The 24094-nt window shown below is 45.8% G+C and overlaps 1 protein-coding gene across 1 annotated transcript in view; it reads left to right on the top strand.

Moving 5' to 3' along the window:
• The window catches only part of RASSF8 (Ras association domain family member 8), a 288517-nt gene that overhangs the window by 226853 nt on the left and 37570 nt on the right, over positions 1–24094 (top strand). Inside the window, exon 3 of the mRNA XM_086920270.1 lies at positions 19908–20086. Within this exon, the coding sequence (XP_086776396.1) occupies positions 19984–20086 (103 nt within the window). The 5' untranslated portion in view covers positions 19908–19983. The remainder of the gene's footprint in view (positions 1–19907; positions 20087–24094) is intronic.

The raw sequence follows: 24094 nt of genomic DNA, 5'->3' as shown, positions 1-24094 counted from the left end.
TGACAGGTGAATTACGAAGAGATGTGTTTTCCATTATTTTCCAATTTTCGTCAGGTGCAGCATCAAACAGATTCCCTCCAGTAATCGCTTCCATGCTTGGCGAGCATTAGTCGAGGATGCGTGCTTCAGGGACAGTGAGGCATATTATCAAGGGGGTTTATCTCCGCTTTTTTGGCTTTAAAAGCCAAGAAAGCGGAGATAAAATTATCTCCCTATTACCTAGCTGCCGCTAACACCAGTTAGCGACAGCTAGTTGGAGATAGCAACCATCTTGGGCCCCACTTTGCATGTCAGTGATATTTATCACTAATGACATGCAAAGTGGGCGTGCCAAGATGTTAACACCTGCCCTGAGCAGTTCTTAGCCATGTTATCCAATGGGAGGTGGATAACATGGCTAAGAGCATTAGCTCGCTAATGCATGAATATTGCTGACTTTTCAGCGATATTCATTAATTGCGTCCAATTTTTATCGCATTTGCGATAAACCTTGGTAATACCAAGGTTTGTCTGCAATAAATATCGCTGCAGGTATGCGATACATTTTTGTCTCTAACCAAGAAATAGCGATAATTATCGTGTTTTGCTCGGTAATATGCCCCTCTATTTTTTGCCTTCAGGAATGCTGAGTTGGCGGATTTGCACCTTGTTGGCTTTGTCACATGTGTTAGGAATATTTTTATTTAAAAGAAAGTCGACCCAGGTTCATCGCCCTCTATGAAGTATAGCATGCCTTGCAGGTGAGCATTGCTTCTGTTACTAACTACCAAAGTTCAGTGATAAAAGATGTCACATGCCGGATTTTCTGCTCTTGAGAACAGACGGCCGCCCATTAGATAGGTGCTCGTGCTGACTTAGGAAGTCCTTGCAGGATGGCTTTGCCGTTATATTTGGAGGTCATTCGATGTCACCAGGGGTCGCAGCTGCTTTTGCCCTTTGGTTCCCTGGAACTGCCCATGCTGTCCCTGATCTAGTGGGACATGATGGTGGGGGCAGAAACAAAGTAAACAGCACCCGAGAGCCCTGCTTACTGGGTTGGACAGTCCTTGCCCTTCCGCTCTCACCTCAGCAGCAAATTGGAGACTATTAAGCACCACCTATGTCTGGGGCCAATTGTCGGGCATGTTAGGTATATAACACAGGGGGATGACTCGATTTAGGAAGACAGAGGCTGGAATCTATAACACAATTTTTTGTATACAAGGATACCTCTGACACTATAGATTGAATACTTGTTTGTTGCCACAATAGTCCCTTTATTTGACCTTGGGCTTGAAATGTATAATTTTTTAGTTATTTTCACTTTTTTATATACACAATTAGAATCTCCTTCATTTAAAAAATGTAGTCACCTCTCCTTAAGTCTTATCTATACACAGTCTCTATATATACAAAACATTAAATTATACACAACATCTATATACACAATACATATAGATTTGTACACCATATGTACATGCAACTTGTTGCTTGATGCAGTATAGGATAATTGAACTCGATGTTACTTCATCACAATTAAACTTAACACATAGAGTTTCTATTGATTCACAAGTTCAAAGATAATAACTTCTCTCTTGTTTGTCCTACTTATAATTAAGAAATTACCACACGGGGGCCTTTGTCCTTCTTGCCCTCAGTGTCACCTAAAAAGTGAAGTCCTATAAAGGGTTGGAGATTAATTAATTTCATTCACACAGTGGAAAATTGAGTCCATTCCACTGAGGGACCCTTGCGGGAAAGTCTATTTCGTTTGTACTCCAAACCACTATTGTTGTCTGCCTCAAATTTCAAGCCCAAGGTCAAATAAAGGGACTATTGTGGCAACAAACACGTATTCAATCTATGGTGTCAGAGGTATCCTTGTATATAAAATTGTCAGGCATGTGGCATAATTTGGGAGTCAACTGGTATGCGGTATCATGCTTGTTAACCCTGTCCTTGTGGTGTACTGTGACGGTGATGACATTTTGTGAGAAAGGACCATGATTTGCAGGTTCCGAAGTTGTATTGATCAACCATGAAGAAATCCTCCCTTTACTTAAGAGACTCTTAAAGACACTCCAAATGAGTACCATCTCAGATGTATGATTATGTTATCATTATTCCTTTGAAACTTGTTTTAAGGGCAAGTTGGGATGTCTGAAAAGAGCTAGTCTTTCACTTTTAAGAGGTCTGTTTTAAACAAATAATTAGCATTGCTTTCGAGGAAGCTGGTGGGTCAGAAAATATCTATGATGTCAGAGGGCACCTAAACAAAGCTACCACTTGGCGTTGATTTCATTTGTAAACACATTTTGGTAAGCAATGATGGCTTTAATGCCGATTTAAAAGCACTAAAGGAGGAGGTTAACCCACAAAATGTTAAAATAATTTGTGTTTCAGCTGCCCAACTCCGAGCTCCTAATGTAAGTTTACTATGAGTGGCCTTTTAATGTGATCACAAGGAGGGATATTCTTATACACAAAGCCTTTGTAATGCTTTCATGGGCACTGACAATTACTATGGGACGCAATCCATTTCATCGTTTTTTTTGTCCAGAATGTGATTATAGGGAATAGCCCTATCCAAATCAGACTTAGTGCTCCTCCCATTGGTGTGATCTAGGGACAACTGACAGTCATGTCTGCACTGATGGTGTGTCTAAAAACGATGGACGGTAATGGTCAGGTCTGGTCAGGTCAAATGTTTTATAGAGCACAACTTATCACCGCAGGGTCTCAAGGCGCTTGGGCAGTGAAAAACAGTTGAACAGTGCCGAAAAGATGTTCCAGCCAACGGCGAGCATCATTTCGGAAACAGGCAGGTTTTAAGACTTGCACGGAACAGTTTGTGTTCAGAAATGGATAAAAGGTGAGGGGGCAGTTTATTCCACAGCCGAGGGGCAAGATAAGAAAAAGAGCGGTGGCCATTTCGAGAGGTACGGACACGAGGCTGGATCAGGAATGATTTATTGCTGGATCTTAGTGGTCTAATTGGTGCATACCAGTTAAGCTTCTTTCGGAGGTAATAAGGACCAAAGTTATACAGGATGGCGTGCGTGAAAGTGGCTTCTCTGGCGGATGGGGAGCCAATGGAGTTTTTTCAAGGTAGGGGCGTAAGGAGTTCTTGGAGGAAGGTCGAGAGTCAGTCTGGCCGCCGCATTCTGCAGGGTCTGTAGGGTCTGCAGTTTGGAAAGCAGGTTTTCTTTGAGTCCAAAAAACAGAGCATTGCCGTAATCGAGCCGGCTGATGACCAAGCCCTGCACCAAAGGCTTCCTGGCTTTGATAGGAAGTCATTTGAAGATCTTTCGGAGATTACGCATAATCCCGTAGCAGATGCCGATTACCTGGCTAACATGATTTTTCATTGACAGGGCATGATCTATTGTTAGCCCTAGGTTGCGGATTGCAGGTTTGGGGGGGGGGGGGGGGGGGGGGGGCAGGAGCCCATTCATGTGACCAAAATTCCTCGGCCATGCCAAACAGAAAGATGACCGTTTTACTGCTGTTTAGTTGTAGTTTGTTGCTGCTCATCCACTTACTTATGTCAATCATGCAGTTTTTAAAGCGGTGACGTGTGTCAGAGTAGTCTGGGCTGAGATTAATTCCAGCATTCCACGCAACACTTTTTAGGTCATACCTAGGCAGCGCATGCGCTGTCTCTTTGAGACATGCTGTATTCAGGATATGGGCATAAAGCTCCACCCACTTTCCACCCATCTTTTTAATTGTCTCCTGTTCCTGTCCTTTGTAAATGGTGGCTTTTCATTGGTCAATAGCCTTAGTAGTCCCTCCTTAATACCGCCTTATCTCTTCTTGTAACCTCCCATGAGGACACCCCCTGTTACATGTGTTGTCACTCCCTAGGTTTTAATTACAGCCTTAAGAAACTATTTTCTTTAAAGGCTTCAGGCAAGACACACACTTGGTCCTCAGCTACAGCTAAGCTGGCAGTGGTTACTTCGATCACTAGAACATTTCTCATTTAAATGAGACTGTTTATAAATTTCCTTTCATCAGCTCCACAAAGTACAACCTAATCCGACATTAATGTAATAATTCTTCTGTCACATTTCAAAGCTACTAACTGTATATATGGACATAGCTATTTGTACTCGTTGTACTGTCATGCATGGAATGCATTATGGGTAGAGTGGATTTACCATATCTTCTGCAGGGTGCAGTACCATATGTGACCAAAAGAGGTCCACAGTGCACGTGCCTTGCTCACTCGGGACCTCTAGGAGCAGTTTGCGGTACTGCATCTAGACATGCAGTGCTGGTGCCCAGCTCACTAGGGACCTCTAGGAGCAGTGTGTGGTACTGCACTGAGACATGCAGTACTGGTCACTTGCCACTAGGGACCTATAGGAGCAGCTTGCAGAACTGCACCTAGACATCTAGGAGCAGCTAGCAGTTCTGCATCTATACATGCAGTGCTGGTGCCTTGTTCACTAGAGACTTCTAGGAGCAGCTTGCGGTACCACACCTAGACATGCAGTGCTGGTGACTTGCTCACTAGGGACCTCTAGTAGCAGTTTGCGGTAATGCACCAAAACATGCAGGCTGGTGCCTTGCTCACTAGGGACCTCTTAGAGCAGCCAGCGGTACTGCACTAAGATATAGAATGCTGGTGCCTTGCTCACTAGGGAGCTCTAGGAGCAGCTTGCGGTACTGCACTGAGACATAGAATGCTGGTTCCTGGCTCACTTGCAATGCACTAGGTCTCGCATTACTGAAAGTATGAGCAATTGGCGTTGCGTTATTATTTGCAATGCCAATACCTAAAACTATGAGTAATGTGAGACCTATTGCATTACCAATGCTTCTTTTGTTTTTCTAGCCATGGGATATCCTTTAACAAATGATTGTTTTCAAGTGTGTTAGTGCAATTGGGTAAAATAATGGAAACAAAGTCTGAGAATTCAGTGATATAGGTTACAAACTTTAAAAAATATATTTTTTTATTAAGCAGTTGACTTAGAGTGGGATTTGAGTCCATCCCTTGCTGATGAGTCAAAGCTGTTCTTGTGTATCTAAGTTTCATGTTCCTTATTCAGTGGCTTTCTTGCCTATTTTTTGGATGTCCCATCCAAGGAGCATTTCGGTTTCACCATGTTTTGATCGGAGGAGTTGTATTCTTCATTTGCTGATGTTATGTGGTGCATGAGGGACTATTTGCTCTACTATTGTGTGCCTCTCTCTGTTTTTAGGTCTTGGCCTGCGATGGCTGCGTACATGCGCAGTCAAGCTGGCGAGATCTTATGTTTGGAGGGTAGATTTCACTAGCGAGGTTAAGGCCCGCCCCTCTTTTCCATTGGCTGGCGTCACTGTTCATGCTAAACGGTGGCCAGCCATTGGAAAAGAGGTGCTAGTGACGTACTTCTTTCTCTTTTGGCCCGTCCTTTTCAGACTGGGCTCCTTGACTTCCTTCTACTGTAAAATATTTGTTATCTTTATGGGGCGTGCCCCATAAAGTTTAGATATCTTTTACCGCAGAAGGAAGTTGGGGGAAGAGAAAAGTCTACGTCAGACAACCACTTTCTCCTCCCCTGTCCTCGTTTCAAGCTCCCCTGCTCGCTGCTCCTCCTCCTTTCCCTCGTGTTTCCTTTCCTTCCTTGTGCTCCACGCTCTCTGCCCATGTGCTTCTCTCCCCATACCTGCCACGGCACTGCTCTGTCTTGCCCTTCTGTTTAGCCCCGTGATCCAGGATTCTCTCTTTTGCCCTTGTGCGTCTCACTTCGTCCTGTATTGTTCTCCCTCGTGTGCGTCTTCCCTCGAGCTCCGCTGCCTCCTCCCGCGTGTCCTTATTTTTCCTTCCTCCCCACCCGCTACTCCCACACCCATGTCTGTTGCCCCCTCCCTCCCCCACTCCCACCAGCTGTGTTACTCTCGCTTCCATCGTCTACCGCTCCTCTGGGGCTCTGCCCGCCAGCACTTTGTAAGCTTAGTACTTAAGCCCCCCATGCAGCACTTCTTGCACTTCACCCCCAGCACTCTTATTTACCCCATCTCTCATGCCGGGCTCTGTGGCTCCCGCCTCTCCAGATCCCCACACCAGCTGCAACTTGGGGATCCACTAGTTCCCAGCAGCCCTGCCCCCGGCTCCGTGCATGTGGGGGGTCCCGGCTCTGTGCACATAAATCACTGCGCACCAGCCACTTCCAATAAAACCACACAGATGTTGCTAGGGGCTGTCTGCTTCCAGGGGGTCCGGTGCCCCACAGCCGGGCGATGACACTCCTGCCCCCTCCTGCTGGTGCCCCCACCCTGCCCCTTTCCTTCCAGGGTGTCTCGCAGCTCCTCTAACCCCATCACCAAACCAAGCGCTGCCTGTTCCCTAGGTGCCCAAGCCAGTGCCTCCCCACCGCTCCCGCTTGCACGCCCCTTCTCCCTCCCACACCAGTCGCGCTGCGACCTCGCCAGACCCACGGCGCCAACAAATCCCCGCTCCCCCAGCAAAACTTCACCAGGGGGGGGGGCAGTGCGAGGCTAGCTGAGGATCACATATTCTGCAGTGCCTGGCGGAGCAGCCCCTGCCCACCTCGCACTGACCCAATTCGCCCAACCGCCCCATAGGCCATAGCCGGCCCTCCCTGCTCTCCCCATCTGACAAATTCCCTTCCTCGGATGGCCCCCTCCCTCCTCTCACCCCAAGACCAAACCAAACGCTGCCTCTTCCCTAGGCGCCCAAGCCAGTGCCCCCCCCCGCTCCCTCTTGCACACCCTTTTTCCCTCCCACCCCAGTCGCGCTGTGACCTCGCCAGACCCACTTTCCCAACAAATCCCCGCTACCCCAGCAAGACTTCACCAAGGGGGGGCCAGTGCGAGGCTAGCTGAGGACCGCTGATCATGGCCTGCAGAGAGACTAATTCCCATTTCTTAAGCTGGTGAGACAACAAACTAGGTAAGCAGGAACGTAATATGAATCCGCAGCAGTGGTGGAAGGTGTAGGAGGACTCCAGTGCTGGTTATTGTTAGCAGTTCAAGCACATTTTGGGTAACACGAGTAATAATAACTTTCTTTAGAGTTTTGTGATTTAAAAGTGCTGGAAATAATAAGAGGTACTATTACCTAATGTAATGGTATTTAATGTAGGGATGAAAGAATGATTTAACATTGGGAGGATTCCAACTTGTAACCTGCAGGGTTCACAATCTGACACCTACTGGTGGGATCAGGTAGGAGGTGTGCACATGTCCCCCCTTCTGTGTGTTCAAACTCCATCCTGTGTGTGACCCCCCCACACACCCAACACAGAATTCACACTGTTGCACCTATTGCTGGGATGAAGTAAGAGTTGGGGACATGCACCCCTCCTGTGCGCATGAGCTCCTCCTGCATATAACCACTCATGCGCATATGAGCACCTCCTGTGCAGATGAGACCATTTTTGTGCATGTGATGCCCCTCCTGTGCGTGTGACGCCCCTCCTGTGAGTATGGCCCTGTCCTTTGCTTGTGAGCCCCCGTGTGTATCTCTACTACACTCTACTACACTCTTCTCACTCTACTACTCTCTACTACTCACTCTATACTACCCTCTACTACTCACTCTCTGCTACTCACTCTCTAATCACTACTACTCTCTAATCACTACTACTCTCTACTACTCACTCTCTACTACTCACTCTACTACTCTCTACTACTCTACTCTCTACTATTCACTCTCTACTACTCACTCTCTACTCATTCTCTACTACTCACTCCCACTACTCACTCTCTACTACTCCCTAATACTCACTCTCTACTACTCTCTACTACTCTACTCTCTACTACTCACTCTCTACTACTCTCTATCTACTACTCTTTACTACTCACTCTACTATGCACTCCCTACTACTCACTTTCTACTACTCTCAACTACTCACTCTCTACTACTCTACTACTGTACTATTCACTCTACTACTCACTTTCTACTACTCTCTACTACTCACTCTACTAATCACTCTCTACTACTCTTTACTACTCTACTACTCACTGTCTACTCTACTATTCACTCTTTACTATTCTATACTACTCACTCTCTACTACTCACTTTTTACTACTCACTACTACTCACTCTCTACTACTCACTCTCTACTACTCACTTTCAACTACTCACTCTCTACTACTCTATTACTCTCTACTACTTACTCTACTACTCACTTTCTATTACTCTACTACTCTCTACTACTCACTCTCTTCTACTCTCTACTACTCTCTACTCACTCTCTACTACTTACTCTCTACTACTCACTTTCTACTACTCTCTACTACTCACTCTCTATCAATCAATCAATCATAGCATTTGTATAGCGCGCTACTCACCCGGAGGGTCTCAAGGCGCTTGGGGAGGGGGGGTCCGCTACTGCTCGAACAGCCAGGTCTTGAGCTGCTTCCTGAAGGCGAGGTGGTCTTGGGTCAGGCGGAGGTGGGTCAGGAGGGAGTTCCACGTCTTGGCGGCCAGGTAGGAGAAGGACCTTCCTCCTGTGGTGGCTCTTCGGATGCGGGGGACTGCAGCGAGGGCGTGGTTGGTCGATCGAAGCTGGCGTGTGGGGGTGTAGAAGTTGAGGCGGTTGTTGAGGTATCTTGGTCCTTGGTTGTGTAGGGCTTTGTGTGTGTGGGTGAGGAGTCGGAACGTGATTCTCCTGTTGACCGGGAGCCAGTGCAGGTCACTCAGGTGTCCGGAGATGTGGCTGTGTCGGGGGATGTCCAGGATGAATCTTGCTGAGGCGTTCTGGATCCGCTGGAGTCTCTTCTGGAGTTTGGCAGTGGTTCCGGCGTAGAGGGAGTTGCCGTAGTCCAGTCGGCTGGTGACGAGGGCCTGGATGACCGTCTTCCTGGTCTCGGTGGGGATCCACCGGAAGATCTTAAGTAGCATGTGCAGGATGTTGAAGCATGACGAGGAGACGGCGTTGACTTGTCTGGTCATGGAGAGGGAGGAGTCCAGGATGAAGCCCAGGTTGCGTGCGTGGTCTGTTGGTTTGGGTGCGCTGCCCAGGGCAGGGGGCCACCAGGAGTCGTCCCAGGCGGAGGGCGAAGATCCCAGGATGAGGACTTCTGTCTTGTCTGAGTTCAGTTTCAGGCGGCTGTTCATCATCCACTCGGCTACGTCTTTCATCCCTTCGTGCAGGTTGGCTCTGGCGGTGGCGGGGTCGTTGGTGAGGGAGAGGATCAACTGGGTGTCGTCGGCGTAAGAGATGATGTTGAGGTTGTGTTGGCATGCGATGGCCGCAAGGGGGCTCATGTAGACATTGAAGAGGGTGGGGCTGAGCGAGGAGCCCTGAGGAACGCCGCAGATTACTTCAGTGACTTCTGATCTGAACGGGGGGAGGCCAACTCTCTGTGTCCTTCCCGCGTGGAAGGAGATGATCCATTCTAGTGCCTTCTCTTGGATTCCGACGTTGCTGAGGCGCTGCACTAGGGTGCGGTGGCAGACAGTGTCGAATGCCGTGGAGAGGTCCAGGAGGATGAGGGCCGCTGTTTCCCCGTTGTCGAGCAGGGCTCGGATGTCGTCAGTGGCTGCAATGAGGGCGATCTCGGTGCTGTGGTTGGCCCGGAAGCCAGACTGCGAGAGGTCGAGGGATCCGTTCGTCTCGAGGAAGGCGGCCAGCTGCTTGTTGGTGGTCTTCTCGATGACTTTGGCCGGGAACGGGAGGAGCGAGATGGGGCGGTAGTTTTTGAGTTCGGTGGGGTCCGCTGATGGTTTCTTCAGTAGAGCGCTGAGTTCGGCGTGCTTCCAGCTCTCCGCGAAGGTAGCGGTGACGAAGGAGGTGTTGATAATGTCCCGCAGGTGGGGCGCGATGACAGCGTCGGCCTTGTTGAAGATGTGGTGAGGGCAGGGGTCGGTTGGCGACTCTCTACTACTCACTCTACTACTACTCACTCTCTACTACTCACTCTCTACTACTCTCTACTTCTCACTCTACTACTCTCTATTCCCTCTCTATTACTCCCTCTCTACTACTCACTCTACTACTCTGATACTCTCTGCTACTCTCTACTCATTCTCTACTACTCACTACTACTTTCTACTCATTCTCTACTACTCACTACTACTCACTCTTTACCACTCTTCTACTCTTCACAACTCACTCTCTACTACTCACTCTCTACTACTCTACTACTCACTCTACTACTCACTCTCTACTACTCACTCTCTACCTCTTACCTCTTGCGCTACCAATCGCTCTACCTCTCGCTCTACCTCTCTCTCTACCTCTCTCTACTCTCTCCTCTCTACTCTCTACCTCTCTACCCGCACACATATGTACATATATATATATATGTATATATATATATATACATATGCTTTTATATATATGTATGTATATATATATACATACATATATAAACATATATATAATCTGCATATCTATATAAATACAAATATAAATGGATGCATACGTATACATATATGCATATGCAATAGGTCTCGCATTTGTGATAGATTAAGCTATTGGCATTGTAAATGACAATGCCATTTATGTATCTGTTTTCAAAACCAACACATAAATAAAAATGTCATTTACAATGCCAATAGCTCTAACTTTTACAAAGGCAAGACCGTTCCATTGTAAATGCTTGTTCTTCCTTCCTTCCGATCCTCTCTGTCCTTATATATTAACAACCCCTAGTGCTTGCTTGCCCCAGCCCTCTCACACTATTACCGAAGCCTACCAGCGTATCAATAAGTAGCTATTGGTGAATGGATTTCAAACCATTCTTGGATGACTGTCCATAGTTGCAGATGCACACAGATAGCTCAGATTGCTTTTTCTTTTGATTTTAGTAAACCATTTAAAGATGACCACCATGGGTGCGTACAAATGTGTGTATGCAAACTTTGAAAGCTTTTTTTTCTTTGAAAAAACATACAATGATGGCTTCTATGTATACATGAACAAGCACAGTGGCCAACATCAAAAGTGTTTTATTTTGTTTGAAGATCATCCATTCAAAGATGACCGCCACGGATACACACACATGTGGCCACCATCTCTGAATGTTTTTCCTAAATTAAAAGAAAAAACATTCAAATTTGACTGCCACATATATGTGTGCATGCACAGTAGCCATTTGTGAATGGTTTTTCATTTGTTTCATCAAAAAGCATTCCAAACTAGCCCTGATTAATGTATGCACACTCGCAATGGGCGTCTTTGAGACAGGCGCCTGCCATTGGGAGCGAAAGATTGGCAAAGTCAATAGGTGCTATAGGTGTCATTGGAAAAACCGTCTGACTTTGGCAGTACTTGTTAAACCAGCCTTAGGTATTTACATGGAGCTATTGACCTAAAGTTGGGTAACATCTTGAAGTACACCTTAAAATCTGCACAATGAAAATATTTTAAATAAACGCCCACCCATTGTTGGACTGGTTTTTCGGGCAGTCTAGAACTGCCAGATAGACCAGTTTGAACTGGCCAGTGTTTTTTTTGTTTGTTTTTTGATTTATTTTTAATCCCATCAAATCCCAGAGGACCAAAATAAACGTGCTGCACACAGGCCCTTTCAAGCTGGTCTACCTGGAAGTGCCAGATTGCCCGCAAGGCTAGTCCAACACTGGTCCACACAGCTTAAATAAAGGGTTTTTTGGGCTCGTAGCTGTCTCTTGTGAGTGTCAACGTTCAGATGGAGCTGTTGCTTTGTGCTCTTATAGGTTGTATCATTATATGAATTCTTACAGAGAAAATAGGTTTCATTTTCAGACTGGTTTTAGGGCAAAGCAGCCATTGCGTGTTAGAACATTTACGTGTGGTATGTACTTGTGGGTGCACCACTATCTCAATTAATTGAAAAACCCTCAGAGTTTAGGAAACGCAGCGGAACAAGTCTCGCCAGAAGCAATGTTTTCCAGCCTTTCATGTCTTCACAAGCCAAGTCTGTCTAAATATCGGAGCATTTCTTCTCCTTTTTTTCCTTCTTTCCTTTTCACTTCTCCCTCTACCCTCTGAAATTGAATAAGGGGGTCAGCCTAGCACGAAAAATCTGTAATGTGGCGCCACCAAACCAGCGACCTTTGGCTGGAAACCCTATAACGAGAATTCTACGATGACCGTATGTTTTATGTGTATGTAAAACAATAACAACATGTTGAATTTCAGATATGTTAAGATACTCACAGACAAGCCTTGGTGTCCCAGCAGTGAACTCAGCATTCATATATCCGACTCTTTCTTTTACTTTCTGATCCCAAGTTTATCTTTTTAAAATAGAATAGGATGGTTGGGGATTTTAACAAGTAGATGGCACGCGATATTTAAATTATTTTCCCTGTTGCCTCTTTTCCGTTTTCGAATTTACTAATTATAGCTTGGAATTTTACATATTTTGCTTATCTCTTCAGATAAGTCTTTATTTCGACGTCATGTCATAAAAGACAACATAAAAAAAAACACATCATCAATACCTTAAAAGTACATTGAGCACAGCTGATTCAATAACAATTATACATAAATAAGGGCTTTTCACAAAACCTACTGACTAAATCTGTCCTCTGATTATTCTTTATCAATAATTAAAAAGGTAGAAGTTCAATTTAAAAGTAATAAATATAACGAAATGTTATCTAAAAACCTTTAAAAAAAGGGCAGTTCATTTTACATAGTAATAAGGAGGAGACATTTAAACATTTGAGGAGCAACTGATTTTAGTTTAGTCCTTCGAATTGCCCACATCCAATTGAGAAATTTAGACACAGAAAAATTAGGCTTTCATAACAGTCTGTTTTAAAAAATCTGTAGGGCCTCAGTTCCTTTTTTAATACCTTTTAGCAGACATACTGGCCTAAGCCACTTAAGACGCAGCAGTTTGTACACAGGGCATATAAACAATATATGAGCTAGACTTTCCGGTTGTGAACTACAAAAGGGACACATAGCATCCCTACCAGAGGACCATTTACTTGTAAAGGTATTAATTAGCATGGTACCCACCCTATATTGATGGAACCGTTTCCGGTCCTCAGGGATTGTAATAAAATCCCAATATGGTTCATAAACTGGTAAATGTTTAAGCTCAAGGAACTCCCTATGTAGTGAAGAGGTGGAACGTCTTTGAAATTTTTGTGTTGTGACCATCGACCAGTATAGTTCCTTTAGAATCTTGCGTGATGGAAAAATATTATGTGCTGGATTATCCAATAGCTCAGCCAAGCCCATAACGTTATAAATAGCCTTGGATTCACTGAACCATTCTATTTTATTGGCTGTGTCCATATTCCTAACTTCAAGGAGTGCTTGAGCATAGTGGGAGAGCTCTGGGGTAACCCAGATTCTCCACCAGTAGGCTATGGGTCTAAAACGCTCTACATCCTCTATTCTCTGGCAGCCCAGGTCAAGGTAGAGCGGCAAAAGCGGGGTAGATGGTGGGAGCCTCGCTATTCCTCTTACAAATTTGTTTTGGGCATTTGTCAGTTCAGAGATGTTATATGACCCCCATAGTTCGGCCCCATACAATATAGATGCTCGTATTTTTGTATCATAGATTTTTAGTGCCGGAGCTATGGGTTGCGTGGCCGAAGAGCGCAGTTCTCTGAAAAGTACTCCCGCCAGCTGGGCATGTCAAATAGCTATTTGATTAATGTGTGGTTTCCAATCCAGCCTTGAACCAAATGTGATACCCAAGTATGAGAACGAATGGGTTTGCTCTAGCAACTCCCCATTCATTATTGCTCTTCCTTTCACTTGCTTATACCTATGCATTACCATAAATTTGGTTTTGGACACATTGATGGTAAGGCCATAGTCGCTACAGCAGGTCTCAAACTGCCCGATTGCTCTCTGGAGCCCTTGTTGGGTCTTGGATATTAAAAGAGTGTCATCTGCGAACATCAACAGGGGTATAGACACACCACAGAGCTTGGGTGCATCCGTTGGAAAATCCCTTTAGTAGTCGATAACCCTGTTGATGTACATAGAAAACAATGTTAGGGTCCAAGACACATCCTTGTCTTACACCTTTCAGGATTGGGAACCTATCTGTTACCTGGCCTTGTTGGCCCCACCGAACCTGGGCAAAGTTATATATATTGCTTTGTGCCCATTCCTTGGTTTGATACTCCGTAGAACACCAAGGATTGGAGTCAAGGTTTTAGACCATCCAACAAGTATGTGAAAAAACTCTGCAGGAGTTTGTTGTTATCACAATTTGCTTCATACTTATTCACAATGGATACTCTGAAAACCTAATAGAAAATTAAATGTGCTGTTCTGGGGATCGACTAACCCAAATCCTAATGGAAACATGCTCTTCTAAAGTCTACCAATTTCCACATCTGCCTACAGCCAGAGAGCGTCTTTGTTTAGTCTTTGGTTCCCTTGCCTTTTACCCAATTCTCACTTTTCTTTGTATATCTCAGGCTTTTAGAAAACTCAGTCATGTTGTTCACAATCCTAGTGCTGGCTGTATTAAGCACCAGAAACAGATGCTATTCATTCTTCACACAAAAAAGCCGGTCTAGATCAGCTGTGAGGGGAAATGGCAAATACAACGACCGCCAAAAAACACATTGCCTTTACAACATGGGTGGAATAACAAGTGAGTCTGAACCACGCATTACATTTACAACGCAAACCAGTACGACATGCGTTAGGTCAAGCGGCGTAGGACTTTAAAGTCCAACGCTTTTCCTACTGTTACGAGGACTGGAGATGGATAGTAAATTATACTACTTCAAGGTCCAGCACCCCCTAAGGCAAGTCGTTGTAACGACTTGCGTTGTAAATGGAATGTGATGCATTAGTTGTTCCGCCCAAGTTGTTAAGGAAACACAAGTAAAATGAATGCGTGGTTGTGTCATACAACCACTGTGAGGAAACTTTCACTAATGAAATTTCTAAATGTTTCTCAGTCCAGCACCACCTCCGATTTCTACTCTGGTAGGAGCTGCTGATCCACAACATTCCCTACACTGCAGGCATTTAAACTGAATGTCCTTGTTGCCAAAGTAAAAGAACCTGTGCAAGTCCCACTGACCATTGTTTTCGATTTTTTAACTGTCCACTTCCACGATCTAAAACACTCCAGTAAAACACAGAAAACGTCTTGGGCTAGACAAATTCCATTTTAACGAAGGCGAGCATTTTGGTTCCTCCGTGGTCTGGCTTGGCACTAGTGCAATAAGATTTTTAACTGAAATTTGCACTGACAGACCCGGGCAATGAAGACTTTACAGGAGTTGATACATGAAAATGTCAGTGAAAAAATAATTGATACATGAAAATGTCAGTGAAAAATGTATTGGCTCTGGTGTGACACTAAGAGTTTTGGTGCTGTTTGCTCTTATATGGCCATATTGCTAATACTGCAAAAACATGACTTGAATGGGGACCGCTTACACAAGTTTTACTTTCAAATGAATGTTAACTGGGATGTTCAAATGTGTAACTGTGCAATCATACAAAACTGCCTCATTTATGATACAGACTTAAAAGCAAACACTACCAAAACTTTGAATAAAAGTGTTTTCAAGGATTATGGCTCGTGAAGATTAACTACTAAGGATTTGAAAAGGGCCCAGCTTAGAAATAGTTGTGCTAGTAAAAACAGCCACAAAACGAGACTCTTGGGACTCATTGCCAGGTGTAACATATAAGCTTAAGACAGGTGTTGCTCTTACCTAGTGTATCCTGCTTCACTATGCAGATGAATAACCACACTTAGGGCTTGATTACGAGTTTGATGGTCCATCGGACCGCCAAACCCTCTGTAGCAGTCTGTGGACCACCAGATTGGCGGTCTACTCGACGTATTACAAGTACAGAACTTGGACTGCCACTAGACCACTGCTACTGCCAGGATCCTTGATCCGGTGGCGCAGTGGTCTGAGGAAGTAATATGCTGGTGCTGCCGCAGCTGCACCACCGAGCATATTACGAGTTCCCTCACTGCGTTCCTTTTTATGGCAGTGAGCCCATTGTGAAAGGATGGCAGTGAGAAAACTGGGGGGGCCCTACAGGGTGCATGCAGTGGGGCACAACATTTGCACCCCCGTTCCTGTATGGACAGAAATGCACAACATTGTGCATTTCTGTCACCGCAGGATCGGCTACGGCGCTCCTAGGGCAGAGCCTTAATAAGGCTGTCCTATGAGCAGGGCACTGGCGTGGCGGCCCGCTCCAAGACCGCTAAACTCATAATTAGGCCCTAAGAGTTTCAGCTTCATTTCTGATGTACTGTGTGTTCTCTATACATGAAGTATGTAGGCATGACAACAGTGCAGTGGACATGGCCGTAGCGTTGCCTCCCATGAGAGAGAGTCGTAGTCTTTCTTTCAAGTTTACACTGCTAGCAATGATCATTTGACAGTCACTTCAGCTACAGCCCAGGCCCACTGGATTATGCCATTCTGCAGAGTTACCCGCTTATCATGGACGTACCGAATCTGCCACATAAGCCAGCATGTTCTGTACAATTTGCAGATTTCACACAAAAAATGCGCTTGTAGCTTAAAGAGATCGAAAATTATTTTTTCCCAATCCCCCATGTGTGGTTCCGGGCAGTGGCAAATGCTTTGCTGATTTTAACGGCCCTCTTTCATTTTATGCTGATTGATGTTTATTTTTAGTAGTTTTATACAGCACGAGCTTGGTCCAAGGACATTAGAGTGCTTTACATGACAATCAAATGACTGTACACGTTTTTCAATAACTTTTATTAACTTTGCTCAGACAGTATTTTATAATGACAAAAAAAACGTAACAGTACTGTAACAGCGTGAGTTGCATTATGCTGCTTTATTTCCTTATGTTGTTGCAAAAGGCCCTTGCCATAGACTTCTATACCCATTCTCTTCCCTATTGGACCACTCTGGTCAACCTCTCCCTCTCTCAAGGCTCTCTTCCTGTCTCCTAAACTGGGCAGGTCACCCCTCTGCTTAAAAAACCCACTGTGGATGTGAATGACCTCAACAACTTCCGCCCCATCACTAACCTACTCTTTCTTGCGAAGATCACAGAAAGATGTGTAGCAAAACAACTCTCTTGTCATATCAAGGAGAATGACCTTACTGATAATTTTCAGTCTGGCTTCATCCAAAACTGCAGCACTGAAACAGCCCTGCTACAAGTGATTGATGACGCGCTGCGGATACTTGATTCGGGGGGGGGGGGGTCTTGTCTTCTAATTCTCCTTATCCTTTCTGCAGCCTTCGACACTGTCAATCAAAACACCCTCCTCAACACTCTCCAACAGAGAATGGGCATGGAGGGCACTGTGCCTAAATGGATGCCTTCCTTCCTCTCTGATAGATCCCAAATGATCAAAATAGCGAACAGTCTTTCATCTCCTTTAGCGGTAGGTCAAGGTGTTCCTCAAGGCTCTACACTTGCACCCACATTGTTCAATCTCTGGGAACCACTGGGAAATCTCCTAAGTAAATCCGGATCCACTATCATCTCTATGCAGACGACATGCAAATCTACCTCAAGGTTGCCTCCACTCACGATCTCTCCATCCTAAGCTCTACTCTCGACTCCATTCAAAACTGGATGTCAACTCATCAACTGATTCTGAATCCCTCCAAAACTGAATTTCTCCTCTCCTCCCCGGTTTCTCCTCCCCGGGTTCAATTATGGATGGATCAGATGAATCTACTGAACAATAAACCCATCATTGTCGACAGCGCAAAATCCCCTGGCGTCATACTCGACAAAAAACTCAATCTAATCTCCCACATCAATTCCATTGCAAAGTCTGCTCGATACCAACTGCGCATTCTTTGGGGAATTTGTTGCTTCTTCCCGGAGCAAGACCTTAAAACCCAGGTCCAATCGTTGGTCCTCTCCAGACTGGACTACTGCAATGCTCTTCTTACTGGCCTCCCCAAATCCCATCTGTCCCCCCTTAAATCTGTTCTCCACTCAGCAGCTCTTTTTTTAACAATTGATCCAGCACACACATAGGTATTTCAGAAATCTGTTACACTAAAGAGCATTTCACACAAGTCCAAAATTATGCAATGAATTGAGTAGCAGAGTCCTTAGTTGTATTTTTGGAGATTAAATCTTTATTCATTTCTTCTATCCAGTAGCCAATCTTTAGTGTAACAGATTTCTGAAATACCTACGTGTGTGCTGGATCAATTGTTAAAAATTGTTTGTTAGAACAAGCTTCTTGTTTTAGGAGATCTAGGGAAAGGAATCTCCGATCCGTGTCACCACTCTAATAAGGCATTATATAGGATAAGTGCAATTGTGCTGTAAACCCCATTTCCCCCCCAAAATGTTGTAGCTTGATCCACTCAGCAGCTCGTTTCATTTTTGGGCTCAAAAGAAGCAACCACATCACACCCATGTTATCCACCCTCCGCTGGCTTCCCATTGAGGCAAGATCTATCTACAAGACTGCCTGTATCACCCACAAAGCCTTGCATTCCTCCTCTCCTCGCTATCTGGCGAATAAACTGAAACTCTCTGGAGGCTCTAGACCATCACGTAATGCGGAAAATGTTCTGCTTGAACCTCCCACTTTCAAGAAGGAAAGATCGTTGGCCCAATCCTTTTCAGGCAACCCGGTCAGAATCTGGAACTCTCTTCCGCCTTAGCTCCAGATCACCACCGCCTCCCAGGCCTTCAAAACTGACCTTAAAGTACTCCTCCTTCAAAGACATTTCCAAATTTAATTCACACCCTCGCTATTATCTGAAGGATGACCTTCCATTATAGAAAATTCTATTCTCCATGACTATGGAAGTGCCTTCCCAGTGTGTTCTTGTGGTTTGAGTGTAGCCAAGTATTGCATTATTATCCTTCTACCTGTGTTTTGTACACTTTTGTAACATGCACACGTCACTTTTCTCTTGTAACACACTGTTTGCTACCTCTTACATTTTTTTTTGCGTTAGATACTTGCACAAGTGCCACCATTGCCTACGCAACGTTTGTTCTTGTGTTTGAGTGTCTACCATTTATTGCAGTATATACTTCTACTTGTACTTTGTATGCCTTTGTAACTTGCACACAGGTCACTTTTTCCTCCTGTAATGTACCGGTTGCTACCTCTTGTTATTCTGTTTGCTCACATTTGTTACTTTGGTCTCATGTAACTTAACATTTACTTTTGTAATTAGTTCACTTGTAATTTTCTCCTCATGTATCTTTACTGTTCCTATTGTGAAGCGCTCTGACACCTTCGGGTAAAGTCCGCGCTATATAAAAACGCATAAATAAAAAATAAATAATTAAGAGGGGTCTTTGGTCCTCTATTGCATCGCCGAGCTCTGCACACGCGCGCAGTTTTACTCCAACCCAGCTTCTGCCAGGCCTCCTCCAGTCTCGTCACTGTTGGTGTCCGGTGCCCTCTCCGCCGCCCTTGTCAGACCCTTGCAGCCCACTCTAATCCCACTGATGACATGGAGGGCCTGTCAGCCTCACCCCCCTCCCCTCCTACCTCCACTCCCCGCGCCACACAGGGGGCCGATCAGCAGTTTGGGCTCTCTGACAAAACGGTTTGTTTTCCTCTTTTGCTCTGTCCCGCCTGACTGAAGCTGCTGGCGGGCTCCCAGCGGGGGGGCTTCGGTCATCCATCTTACAAAAACACGAGGTGCGCCCCTCACTGTCAGCTGTTGCAGGGGCCTCCCCTGCCTTGGGTCCTACACCCCCGGGACACACTCGGCTCGCGAGGGAGTCCCGTCTGTAGTACCTCCGGGCAAGGAGCCGTCACGGAGCCACTGGGCGGCCTGGCTTCCCCCTGACCAGGGCCTGAAGCCAGAGAGCACGAGCCGTGTAGGTGAGGAGAAAGGGAAACTCGGGAGAGGGCCATTACAGCTTACGGCAAACTAAGGTTCTACACTGGGTGTATTAAAGGAATAAAAGCATCCAGGTCTTTCTGTAGCAGTTATACAGCGTTCTGTTAATTAGTAACACTGATGATGTGTCTTGAATTGCCAGTATTGTGCCCATGACATTTTATTGACGTTTTTGTTTTTTTTGTCCCTTGTGCAGCTGACACCTGATGCTCTTTTCCGCGGAGCCAACATGACTTGACACCTGACGACGCTCTCGTCATTGCCCGCGTGCCATGGAGCTCAAAGTCTGGGTGGACGGCGTCCAACGAATCGTATGCGGGGTAACAGAAATCACAACATGCCAGGAGGTGGTCATCGCGTTGGCACAAGCTATAGGTACGTGGTCACCCGGCCGGATGCTAAGGTCACTAATGCCGCCTCTCATAGCCACTGGTCCGAATCCCTTCGGGTCCACTCAGCCTTTCATCCTTCCGAGGCCGTTAAAATGAGTACCATTTGAGTTGGATGACAATACACATCTGTTATTTCAGTGCCAGGACGAGCGTGAGGTGTACTTTTCAAACGCATGTTGTATCGTAGTGTGTGTGTTCTGCGGTGCTGGCCGCCTGTTAGGTTAGTGTTGTGATGTTGCTTGTCTCCCAGCTCCTGTGTGATTATAACATTTGTAACAGGAGAGGCGATACCCTGGCTGTGTTGCTGACTTAGGAGCCCAGAGGCCTGGGGACCGAGCCCGTCTTCCTGTTTGTATACCATGATAGCTGTATTATGCTGGCCCTCCAGGCGGTGGCGTCATTGTGGGAATCTGCCAACAAGCACTGCAAGCTAATCACTAGACTAGGCAATGCATATGTGACTTCCCGTCCTGCGGGCCTCTTCTTGGCCTCCAGGGTTTCTAGGCCTCAGAGGTGGTCTCTCGTTGTGTTTCTTGTTTCAATGTGTGCTTCACCTTACCTCAGAAGACCCACGGGCCTTGCCCTGATGGCAGGGCGATGACGTCACTGCTCCCAGTCAGGCATCCTGTCATTCAATGGGGCACTGATCAGTGACTGCGAATCGTCTCTTCATCTCTAGGTCTGAGAGGCACGGGAAGGGTGGGTGGGGGGGCTTGGGGGGGTCATCTCATGTAAACAGTCCCCACGTTTTCTGCTCTGTGCTTACATTTATTTCTTTATTTTGTGACGCATATAAATCACACCCTAACCTTCAGGGTATCAGTAGGGTTTGAAAAGAAGTCAGTGTGCATCCCTGGACGCAGCAGCAAACAACACCACAGCAACAGGAGGGCAGCAGTGCACACAAAGCAAGATCTCGCCCAGAACATCCCAGTGTGCAGGCAGGAGCTGAGGCAGCTGACGAGATTTCCGTTCCAGGAAGTGGTGAATTCAGGAAGATGTATCCATATTTGTGTCGAGCGCAGAGTAGGCAGTTCAGATGCTGACGACGTACACAGCGCTTATCACTAGAACGCTACAGTTGCATGCAGCGTGTGAATGTGTGAATCATGGGTCCTTTCAATAGGGCAGTAAGTGTTGTATGTGGAAACAAGCCATGCACCTTAACACAAACACCGCGACGCGCAGAAGCCAGCTGTTACATGTTGATATCAAGGGATTCTTGGCTTCATCTTCGATTCTGGTCCCATTTGTAACTTATTTTGAGAACTCACATATGTGAAATAATGTAAATGCTAGAGTGTACCATGAGAAGTGTGGCAGAAGAGGCTTTTTTAGGTAAATTGGTTTTATCCGGGTGTCTGTTCAGATGTAGCAGATGTGAGATGTTGGTTATGGGCGTTCTGAACACCGTACATGCCTGCATTACCATCTGGTTGCATCTGGTAAGAGGGAAAGTAAACATCTTCAACACACCCAGAGATGGTATCAAGGCGGATTCTAAAGCTAGATTCCACAAAAGGCCACAGCGAAGGTGCGCCACTCTCCGGCAGCGGCATCTGAAGTCCTTTAAGGATAGAGTTTCACCCCAAAGGATGAACGCGGCAACGACTGCCAACAATTTTGCGTTTTCGGTCGTAATATCAGACAAAATACGCACATCCATTGTGTCTGATATTACGACAGAAAAAGCAAAACACGTCATTCAGAGTTTTCTGAGCAGGACGGCCTTCGTATAAGTTTTCAAATCTTCTGTTGGTTCCCAGAGCCAGGGAGGTTGATACGCACCCTGTGCCCTACTGTTTCGATTCAACCTGCAGAGTGAATGCCCTTTAAAGCGTTCCCACTGGGCTGCGGCGTCGAGAGCCGTCCCCCGCCACCGCCGCCGCCAGCGTTTGATCACCGCCAGTCTGCTGCAGAATTGAACTGGCAGCCCTGAGCTGAAAGAATAAGATTAGCTTTTAAAGGCCAGCCCTGAGGTTCGGTTTTATGTCTGTCCCGATAGCCATCTCTGCTCCGGGGCACTGGCTGAAACTGGAATGGCCTCAAAACGCACATGGTTTCCACATTTTCTGTATACTGGCCTGCATTACTGTACTCCGTTTTCCAGATGTGGTGGTGTTTACTTTCATCAGGACTTTCAGTGGGTGCTCAGCACCGGCAGGAATTCAAAATAGACATTGACACGGGCCTCAACCGAGCCCTTTGTTCATGTCCTTCACTTTATAAGAAGTACCAGTGATTGTTGTTCTCGACAATGTGTGTCGGACCCCATATGCCAATTAAAGTCCGAGGGGCGGTCCCTGTACCTTTTACACATTTCACACTATGGTGCTCGGTGTGTGTGTGCTTGTTTTCTAGAAATAGTCTATTTTCCAGGATTTTTTGGTTTAGTTTTTCTTGGAACAAGTGAGTGTTATAAGGCGCCCTTTATAACACTGTACGGAAAATGTTATTCCTTTAACAATTGCTGTATTGAAAATACAATTTGCTTCCTTATGCCTCCAGTTAACACATGGCTGACTCCTTCCTGTCTGGTGTTTTCGCCCGCACATTATGGGCAGCATTCTGAAACACTGTTGATTGAAGTTCGGAATATATAAAACAATAAATAAGCACTGTAAACTGAAAAGCTTCAAGGTGTTCGGATGAGTTCAGGCTGCGAATGGCTGTTCATGACAATGTCATGTGCTTGCAGTTCCAGTTTTATTAGGGTTTTGAAGAGAACCAAAGATTTGGACGTGGGTTTTGGAAGGGCTTTTGTCTTTGATTCCTCTTACTTTTAAGTGCCTCTTTGCAAGACTCTCCTGTAACAAAGATGTAACTGTAACAGACCAGAAAGGGATGCTTCCAAGAGCCCCACAATGGGAACACGTTATGAACTCCACAGGCACACGTGGGAATGGTTTCAAACATAGCAGAGTTTGCCGAAATAAATGGTACACCTGATATTGAAAAAATGTGTATATGTAAGTCGTTCTTCTGCTAAGTGCAGTGTGTATAACATCACCCTATCTGCCTTCAGTGAGCCCCCCACAACTAATTTGATATACATAAATTAGGAGCAAAGATAAAAGTGGAGACACACGCCCTGATTACAAATTGTATGGTACTAATGGGGTGAAAATTCTGCACCTTTTAAAATCCAACACAGTGTGGTAACATCAGTCTAGTACTGTGCCATTACCAGTAAATTCCCAAAGAATAGGGAATAACCATACAACCTGCCTGTAACAGTGAAATTCTGCATGACGTTCAGTTTATTGTGGGAATTAACTCCTATGTTCTCCTCCACCTCCGGGCAAGTGGTATATGTAAGCGGGGGCAAATGCGGGCGGAGGAGGGGGGATGGTGGGGAGGGTGGGGGAGAGCAGGGGAGACTGCGGTCTGGTACGAGGGAAGCATTATATGGACCATGGCTGAGGGTCTGGTGGGGAGTAGCGGGGTCCGGAAAACAGGTGTGGGTTGCAATGTACCTCGCTCCAAAATCAATTTTACTGGCCAGATTTCCGACCTGTAAAATAGGGACCATTGTAGCCTTATTTAGTAAAAGCCTCCTCATGATAGGTAGATACAGAATTCCATACTGCAGAGTTCTCCAAAGTCGGTCCTGAAGGGCTGGATCCATGTCAGATGTTTAACATATCCTCATTTAGATAAATGTAGATATCTTAAAAATCTGGCGTGGATCTGGCCCTCCAGGACCAACTGTGAAGAACCGTGCACAGGAATTAGCGCTCCACGCTACTTAAAATGGGAGCCTGAGAAGGGACATCAGGCTGCAGCAGGCAGGGAGACGGCGAGGCTAGTAGGTGAGACTCGTCTGACCTCACAGTGTATTTAATGTTCCCTCTATTGTCCATGTAATCATAGTGGGAGAGTAGACAGTGCTGTCGGAGACAGAAAATGAGCAGACTAGGCAGACCGCAGGCAGAGATAGAGTTGGAAGCTAAGTAGAGAGCTCGGGCCAATGCAGAACATTTTTTTTTCT

Source organism: Lissotriton vulgaris, chromosome 1_1, assembly GCF_964263255.1.
Source record: "Lissotriton vulgaris chromosome 1_1, aLisVul1.2, whole genome shotgun sequence".
Lineage (NCBI taxonomy): Eukaryota > Metazoa > Chordata > Amphibia > Caudata > Salamandridae > Lissotriton > Lissotriton vulgaris.
The sequence above is the reverse complement of the archived record's forward strand: the minus strand, read 5'-3'. Positions and strand labels throughout refer to the sequence as shown.